General features: G+C 33.8%; 1 protein-coding gene across 1 annotated transcript; it reads left to right on the forward strand.

The window, feature by feature from the left end:
* The first annotated feature begins 2002 nt into the window (after positions 1-2002).
* Positions 2003-3702, forward strand: LOC136848485 (uncharacterized). Its single transcript, XM_067120763.1, has 2 exons — positions 2003-2399; positions 2856-3702. Exons 1-2 carry the CDS (start codon positions 2116-2118, stop codon positions 3577-3579), a joined length of 1008 nt encoding a protein of 335 aa, XP_066976864.1. The 5' UTR covers positions 2003-2115; the 3' UTR covers positions 3580-3702.
* Positions 3703-10295: the final 6593 nt, after the last annotated feature.

Consider the following 10295-nt stretch of genomic DNA (forward strand, 5'->3'; position numbering starts at 1 on the left):
ACCTGGAAAATGGAATCTTTTAAGAATAGTGAGGATAGGTGAACACATGTCTATGCTCATGCGACACAAGAGATGGTTACAAGATAATGGGTGAATCATGTTATTAAAATCGTGTTAGTGATTCCACTTCATCCGTCTGAAAAGGAGGATTTTATTAGAAATGTTTATATATATGTATGTATAGTTATATATATATATATATACATATATATATATGTATATACTGTATATGTATTATATATACATACCTATATACATACATGCATATATATGTATATATATTTAAATGTTTGTGTAATATATATATATATATATATATATATATATATATATAGATAGATAGATAGATAGATAGATAGATAGATAGATAGATAGATAGATAGAGAGTTAGATAGATAGATATATATATATATATATATATATATATATATATATATATATATATATATATATATATATATATATATATTTATATATATATATATATATATATATATATATATATATATATATATATATATATATATATATATGACTGTGTTTTTGAGAGAGAGAGAGAGAGAGAGAGAGAGAGAGATGTTTATACGTTTGCCAAACTACGTAAACATCATTAATGAAATACAAATCTTCCCTAAGCTCCAATGAAATCATTTGACGCGCATTTCCGATCAACGTAAATCCTTGGCCTGCAAGATTACTATTAGGCTAACGAGATTCAAGGACTACTGTGGTCGATCAACATCTACACCTTTGACTTGCGTATTTCTTAATTGACTTGGGCGTTTCTGAACACTTCTGTGTCATTTTACAAGGCGCATTTGATTTTGTCCTAGGTGACGTTGGCCACAGCTTCTATAATATGGTCTTCGTCCATCTTGGGTTTGAGGTTTTTTTGTTTGAAGGGACAACAGTTTGCATTTTCCTTTACCCTTATTCTCTAAATTATTCATTTTAATAACTGTTTATTTCTGTTGCCATTTGTTGCTAAATGTATCTATCGTCGTTTGTTATAGGAAGAGAGTTAAGTGCCATTCTTCTCTTCTTTATTGATCTTTCCCTTATTCCCCACTCTGATTCTATTCTGTTATGTGAGGCTTCCTCACCGCAATTAATTTAACTTTCGACCTGCACCTTATCAATATCTTAACATTAATTCTAAAAAAATTATTTCATGGAATTGATTACTTTACCATTCCTCGACATTACGTCCCTCATTTCATAATGTATTCACTGACACATGGATTTCTCCTGGTGACTTCAGATAATGTTAATGTGATCTCATCATATAAAAGGAAATCTTAGGTTAAGTAGTGGCTTAAAGAACAGTTAATTCTTAGCAGGTTATCGTACTTTATGACCCATTTACTATGTATATACATATTTATATATATATATATATATATATATATATATATATATATATATATATATATATATATATATATATATATATATATATATATATATATATATATATATATATATACATACACATATACACATACACACACACACATACACACACATATATATATATATATATATATATATATATATATATATATATATATATATATATATATATATATATATATATATATAATCTACTATCATTTTATCAGATACGAATATATACATATATATATATATTATATAGGCATTGTGGTTATCGAATCTACTTTATTTTATATATACTGAATGTATACAAATATATATAAATTAATATATATATTGTGGTTATTACATATATATTTATATATATATATATATATATATATATATATATATATATATATATATATATATATATATATATATATATATATATATATTCACACATGCACATATGTATGCATGAGCGAGAGCGTATCTTGGCGTTTTGTCAATAATTGGTATATTATCAGATGTTTGAAGTTCCGTAAGAGACGTATTTCATAAGCTGAGATCCGGTTATATTTTCCTTGCTGGGGAATACCTCGCGTTAGTTGTGAGCCGGTTGGAGGTCAGGCGATACGCGACCGAGAATGTTCCTTTCATTTCCGTCGTGGCATATAAAGAAAGAATGACTTATCTCAACAGCAGCATTCACAGTCGACGCTCTCTTCGGTGGGAACCATGTCTTCCAACGCTCTCTTCCCTCTCTTTGACCACCTGCAGGAGGGCCTGAGTAACTTCGACATCAGGAGATGGACGCAAAACTTTGATCTGAAGGACTTCATCAAGGATATCGATTTGAAGACAATTGGGTCTCTGGCCTTAATTGTTGTTGCCGTTATATTCGTCCTCGACTTGATAACGAAGTCCTACGCTCCTTTAGGGAAGTCTTTGGCAGTGTCGGCTGCCGACGCCTGGCAAAGGAATAGGCATCAGATCCAGTTCAGTGAACTTGGAAGAGAGAGGTTAGTTTCCTGTGGATTTTCGGACTGTGCAAAGTAAATGATAAATTTAATTGGTAGACGCTTGAAATTTGTTTATCTATTGATTGATTTATTTCTCTGTTTATTTATCTATTTATCAATTTATTTACTCGGATTAATAAGATATTAACAAAGTGCCTGCTTCTTTGGCTATATTAATTATATATTGGTTTCCCTTTTTTTAGCTGAAAAAAGTTTGCTTCTATACAAAAGGAGTGAAAATCATAAGCATGCTTACAAAAAACGATGATCACTGTTCCTATCGGAAGGAATATTCCATGATCAAACAGATGGTTCTTTTTGGAAATTGGCAAATTTTGCTTTAGATAAATTATTTACGTTTTTTTTATCACTGAAGGAAGTATTAGGATTCCTTCATTATACTCAGGATTATAATTCAATAACATTGTTTATTTTATCCTATTTTTCTATCAACAGTCGGCCGCTGGAGCCTGTCGTTGAAATACTGGACGCCCTGGCAGAAGCTGTCAAGAAATGGGAGAAAACCGAAGCCAGTTCACCACAGTTCCAGAAATCCGATACCATAATACCACAGCATCAGGAGTTCGAGTCCAGCGTACCCCAACATCACAGTTCTGAAGCCAGACTACCACAGCACCAGACTTCCGAAGCCGTAAGACCACAGCGCGAGACTTCCGAAGCCGAAAGACCACAGCATCCAGCTTTCGAAGCCGAAAGACCACAGCATCCAGCTTTCGAAGCCGAAAGACCACAGCATCCAGCTTTCGAAGCCGTGAGACCACAGCATCCAGCTTTCGAAGCCGTGAGACCACAGCATCCAGCTTTCGAAACCGTGAGACCACAGCATCCAGCTTTCGAAGCCGTGAGACCACAGCGCCAGACTTTCGAAGCCGAAAGACCACAGCATCAGGCTTTTGAAGCCGCAAGACCACAGCACCAGACATTCCAAGCACAAATACCACAGCATCAAAACTTCGAGTTCAGAGTACCACAGCACCAAAATTTCCAGTTCCCAACACACCAGCCTGTGACGTTCGAAACGAGATTAACACAGCTTCAGAGCACGGGCTTCAGAATACCTCAGCATCAAAGATTCGAATCCAGAATATCACAGTATCAGAATTCCGAAGCACCACAGCACCAGCCCGCTTCTGGAGACCGTTTTGTTTGGTCAAATTGATGTTTAGTTTATTTTCCTGGAATTTCCATTGGTTGTAAATGCCTATTACATAATACCTCTTTTCGTTATTGATGTTATATTTTTGCTAAGTTACCTCATTAATAATAAATGTTTGAACAATAACCAGTTGCATTTTATTTCATGCGTCAGTGAGTGCAATGATCAGTGCAGCATAAAATGATAATTACGTATATTGGGACGATACAATGCCTATACTTGAATGTATCACAATTCATGAGTTGCATAATTATAAAAACCATGAATAACAATGCCGAATTATGAATTCCGGTCATTGTTACTTATTGTGATGTATGGAATGACACATTTTTATCAAATGAGTTATATATATATATATATATATATATATATATATATATATATATATATATATATGTGTGTTCATATATATAGATATATATAAATGTATATATATGCATATATATTATATATATATATATATATATATATAATATATATAATATATATACATATATATATATATATATATACATTTCATGGGAAATTCTCATCTTACATTTCTCACACACACACACACTTGTATATATATATATATATATATATATATATATATATATATATATATATATATATATATATATATATATATATATATATATGTGTGTGTTTGTGTGAGCTATGAAAGTACAATGGCCGTGTGGTCCCTAGATTTCATTTCGATTTTCTGATAACTTTGAAATGGTTTCCGCTAGGTAACTTGAAATCCAAATAGGCAATTAAAAAAACTCGTTTTCGCCGAAACGAAGCTTCAAACACCAGATCTACGAAATAATGAAAATTATCTCAGCGTCTATATGAAATAAAGATATTACTGTCGCAGCATCCATGAAAATGACTCGGTTAGTAGGAAACGAGAAGAAACGGAGATTATGCCGTTTCCTTTGTCATGTTATTAACGATAAACCTATTATTTTGGTTGTTAATTTGAATGTTTCCCAGCTTTTCTTGTTGCTAGATGTTCGCCAAAGACGTACGATTAACTCGTGCACAAATGAAAGAGTCCGTGTAACTCTGCTACCATAGTGCAAAGGTCTTTGATTTCATTATAGCAAAACCGGTGCGAGTACCTTATCAGTCCTGCCAGCTTTGAGTAGTAAAGGGGACCATACTGGGCTTCCTACTCTATCAAGTCTATTGGTTCTTACAGTTTTCTCTTACAGTCTTATAATACTACCACAACTACATGGGATCAGTGCATGTGTATTTGTGTGCATAAACGGTTCGTATGCATTGATACATTTTTTGATATTATAGAAGTCTTTCGCTTTGAAAAAAATTAAAAGATATTTTAAGCGTCGACAACCTTGGTAGTGTGGACACCATATGTATATAGATCAACTTAGGAACATGGAAACGTGCCTTGAAGTGAGCATAGTTCATTAACTGGGATCAAACGTCCTAATCCCGTGACCAGAAACTCTCTCGCTCAAGAATCGGTCGTCAAGGCCAGTGCCTGGTTATTTATTCGTAAAACGATAGCCAGAGAAAGGCATATTCTAGACCTATACATTACATCAGAGGGAATTCCATTTACTCACTCACCTCACTGTGAATACTTGGATACTAGATATGTTCCTGTTTAGATCAAATTAATGCCTACCTAAAAATCTGATGCCAGTTTTAACATTTTTCTGTTAATGTTTTATTGGACTGTTTGGGGCAAATTTTTATTGTTTTTATGAGACACTTTGGGATAAATTCGTTGTGTATACACATGTCACTGTTTAGGTCATACGCAAGTGCTTATATCATCAAACAATAAGTATTTTGGGGTTTTCATAACTTCAGTAAGAAAGAATTGCTTCATGTGCACTTATAACAACATGCAATTTTGTGAGCAGTATATGATTCTATTCGAGGCTATCAGCACGAAGCACTCTCTCATTATAAGACTATTTCACTTTTCCTAGATGACGACAAAAAATTAATACAACGAAGCGAGTAAACTTACATAAAGAACAGACTATTAAGAAATTGCGAAATTTTCTTTCCACAATACGCAATAACTTCTCCAATCTGAATACGTCGGGAAGACAGCCCTCACGGATGCAAAACATCACAATTACCAAGTTACCTGACACTCTCTTGGGAAGCCCAGATGACGTCAGAGCGATCACGGACTTTCACTTTCGTTGGCGATTGGATGACCTGAGTGACCCAAAACTTTGTTTTTCCTTCGTCTTTTTTTTTGTTCTATTTACTCTTCCCGGACATTTGTTTTGTTTTCTTTTTCTTTTTTTATCGCTGACCTCAATAACATGACTTGTACTGAACCGAGAATATCCTGTGTGGCATCTTTGATCCCTCGAGGGAGTTTTAAAATGTTTTACGTTTCAGTTTTCTTTTTATATCGTTCCTTACTAGTTAGCGTTGTCAAATGCATACGTAAAGAGGCAACGGAAAAACTGAGGGGGAGTATATGAACCATTTAGTCTCTCTCTCTCTCTCTCTCTCTCTCTCTCTCTCTCCCTCTCTCTCTCTCAATGTAAAATTATTATTCATCAACAGTCAATGAAAGGATCCGCTTACCAAGCCAATAAATCGAACGCATAGTACTTGTTAGTATTGTGCAATATTCAGCTAAAAATAGAATATGAAAATCTCTCTCTCTCTCTCTCTCTCTCTCTCTCTCTCTCTCTCTCTCTCTCTCTCTCTCTGAAGTGATACTAGAATCTTTTTCATTCTTAATATATTAGAGTTGTTTTAACTTTCTCTCACATCACTCTTACTTTCGCGTTACACCATCCAAAAAATCATGTCATCTTTTCCTAATAACTTTCCCTTAGTCATTCAGATAAGAAGTATGATTAAAATCTACAACGCGAGCTTTACTGCATACTCCGAAAAGTATCGGAGGATAAACGGTTTATATCGGAGGACGAGAAGCGGTGCTTTTAACGTGGTATGGCCGTTGGCTTATATAGGAGGAAAACTATTCATTAATTGATACAATGAACAATCATATATATATAACCTTATACATATGTGTGTATACATATATGTAAAAACAGAGATAGAGACAAATTAGGTTATATCTTTTCGTAGTCTTTTGATTTAGTGAACGCTAACCGCTTAACCCTCTCCGGTCTTGGGGCTTCTGGGAGAAGCCATCCGTCTCACTCGTACTAGGTATCGAGGGCTTCTCACAGAAGCCCACCCCAAAACCGTCCGTAACTTTGTAATAACTCGATATAGCGTCGCCCAAATTTATCCAATCCATAGCCTGTTTTCTCTACTTGAGCTCTATAAATTAAAGAAATCCTTCATCCGCCCCCCGGCCCCCGCCATCAATCCGTAATCTACCCCCGAAAGTCATATTCAAAACTACACCAAAAATTCGGCTTCTCTCTGGCGAGATTAGCTCATTTCGCCCGAGTGTTTCCCAGGTGAAAGTCGCCTCTCGCTAGTTGCTGGCTTTGTTTCCACTCAGGTGTTTGTAACGCTGTCCCAGGCAGCTCTTCTTCATATTTTTGTGCAGCTCACAATTCTTTCTATAATCCTAAGCAGTTCACGCACACAAACACACACGTATAAATATAGATATATATATATATATATATATATATATATATATATATATATATATATATATATATATATATAAATATATATATATATATATATATAATGTTTATATATACATATAAATATAGATATATATGTACGTATTTGTGTGCGCAAACCGTGCAGGAAAAAATTTTAGGTACAAAATAGCTTCTAACACTGATTTGTATTATTTGCTGCTCACAATCATTTCTATTATCCTAGGTAGTTCACGCACAAAAACACACACATGCATAAATTATATATATATATATATATATATATATATATATATATATATATATATATATATATATATATATATATATATATATATATACATACATATATATATATACATATATATATATATATATATACATACATATATATATGTGTGTGTGTGTGTGTGTATGTGTGTGTATGAACCCCACAGGATAAAACAGAATTTTAGGTACAGAACAACTAACAGTGGTTGATCTTATTTGTAGCTCATAACTCATTTCTATGAGATGTGAAAGGTAAATTAAAAGAGCCACTAACAGTTGGGTAAATTTGATTCCAGACAAAGGTACCGCATAGTATCATACCTGGTTAATTCGTTTTACACGCAATTAGAGAAGGGAGTGCTGCCTGGGAGATGTTGTAGCCTAGTGAGTGGGCAAGTGCAAAAGCACCTTTTCACTTGTAAACTAAAGGTCTTGTGGATCGGCGCACCCAAATTCCAGGTGGCATTATAAAGGTTGTTTTTACCACAAGGAAAGAGTTCCCCATTGCTAATCTGGGTCACTGTTCCCTGGACACCTGCTGTCATTTTCCTCGTCGTCTTCAGTCCTCTACACTCTACGTGGCTATTGATAATTATAGTTCATTTCGATGTGTTCAACACAGATTATTAACCATTGTATGTGTATGTATATATGACGTGTGTGGTTGTGTGCGCGCGCGTTCTCGTGGGCATGTTGGCGAAATGGATTGCAGGCCGCAGTATATTTAAAAAATTTCCAGCTTTTCATTGTGGTGAGTCAATAAAGTACAGCAGTATTTATTTCCAGACCATTGTGCGACGTTTTATGTTTTATACACGAGGTCAAGGTCCCTCCCATAACAATCCCCAACCAAATTCTCCAGAAGAAATCAATACATTTATCAGACCCATAAGAACAAGAAAAAAATGTAAAACTAATGTAATAATGTAGTTACCCAATGTAATTATGTAAAAAAAATATAATGTACATAATTAGCCACCCCCTAAGCAACTAAGCATAGTAAATATAAATAATAACCCCAAGTCCCTCCCCAGTCACACTCCCATCATACGCAAACACACACAAATATGCTGTATATGACACATTTCCTTACCTTTGTAATATGTTTATATACTAAAAGGTCCTTCTGTAAATTCACTTTACGAACTTTTTTACATCCTTCTGTATTCACTTACGCGAAATTTTGAATAGTTTACCATTCTACTTGGTTATACGGTGGCCGGTAATAAAGTCACGGAAAAAGTCGTAATTTTGGCTAGGATAAAAAGTCACAGAGAAAAAAAAGTCATTAATTTGTGGTGACTGGTAATAAAGTCAAAGGGAAAATTTCACAATTTTGGCTGGGAAAGATGACAGGTAATCAAATAAAAACAATCAAGTCAGTTATAATTTAAGAGTCATAACCAATTAAAGTAATAAAAGAAAAAGTTTTAAATCAGTTATTAACTGGCAATATATGACTTACATAACATCATTGTATATATATTATGGCATTACATGTGTGTGAAAATATTTAACCGGATTAGCCCATTTGGGACTGACTGACTTGTTCTCGAATTTTCATTTTTTTTTTTTTTTTTGCCTCATGGGAAGGTCTTACGCTGACTCCGTTATATATATTTGTGTGTGTGTGTTTGTATTTTGAACTTCAAAACGTTCTTAAAAATATAATAATAATAATAATAATAATAATAATAATAATAATAATAATAGCTAAGGAAAGACTGGTATATCTTGGACATTGACTATAACACTTGACAAGTGACTCCCATATAATTATGTTTCAGTACAAAGCTAAGCCTATTCCAGTAGAAATACTTTTCTGCCTCTCCTGTGAACAGCTATTTGTATTTTTACAATACTGACTAAGACATTTATACATAGCTAATGGCGTTACATTCCTAGAGGCATGGAAGTACACACGAATCTATGTTCAGCCTAAAGGCGGGGATATGCGGATCTATCTGTCGTCACTTAGTTTATAAATTCAGCAACGGACAGCAGTAAGGGTTTTATCTACAGCGAGCAAATTCATCTGTATACATAAAATGTTTACAAAATGTGATCTTGTAAGCCTACAATTGCTGTCCATACTCGGCCACCTGGACACGCTAATCCTCTCTGATTTCTAGGTCAAGAAAGGAACATTAAGTAACTGTAGCTTACTTTTGCTGTGTACATACACCCCTGAAATAACGAAAATGAAGACATTCACATAATATACTTTACTGATACTTACAGTACATGTGGCTTTATTCCAGACGTACTTAAAAGGTTTCATCCACAAAAATAAATTTTTTCTATTTTATTATCATTGGTTTTGGTGCCTCGCAAGGAATCAGCTTTCATTTGCAACAATTATCACGTATATAATTGCAATATGTTTTGGCTTCATATTTATCTCTGACGTAATCCTATGATTTTAGTCAGTTTTGTATTTGTTTTATTATACACCAGAACATTTACAGAAAAAATAACTTTCTGTAAATGTTCTGGTGCGTAAAACAAATTTGTTCTGATTTTTACAACTTTGTCATAAAATTATGACTTTTTTTCTGTGACTTTATTCCTGTGATTTTATTACCGTCCATCGTAATTTAATGTGACCTTTTTTCCGGCGCAGTTCATTTGAGCGAATTTGGGCATTAGTCAATATATCATTTGGGCAACTATTCATTGTATAGTTTGGGCGACAAAATATCAAAATCCTGAAAATTGGCACCAATCAATTGGGCGAATCAGTAAGGAAAAAGAAGCAGAAGTATTTTAAGACATTTTTTCACGTGGTGATAACTCTAATCGGCTGGCGGATAACCCAGTAGTTAGCTGGTTAATAATTGGGAGTAGTTATCATTAGTTATTCAT

This window comes from Macrobrachium rosenbergii, chromosome 19 (genome assembly GCF_040412425.1).
Source record: "Macrobrachium rosenbergii isolate ZJJX-2024 chromosome 19, ASM4041242v1, whole genome shotgun sequence".
Lineage (NCBI taxonomy): Eukaryota > Metazoa > Arthropoda > Malacostraca > Decapoda > Palaemonidae > Macrobrachium > Macrobrachium rosenbergii.

Excerpts from the sequence above, each read along its gene's own strand:
- LOC136848485 (XM_067120763.1), top strand. The coding sequence starts at position 2,116 with ATGTCTTCCAACGCTCTCTTCCCTCTCTTTGACCACCTGCAGGAGGGC. Across the intron at positions 2,400-2,855 it reads AGTGAACTTGGAAGAGAGAG|TCGGCCGCTGGAGCCTGTCG; the intron begins GTTAGTTTCCTG and ends TTCTATCAACAG.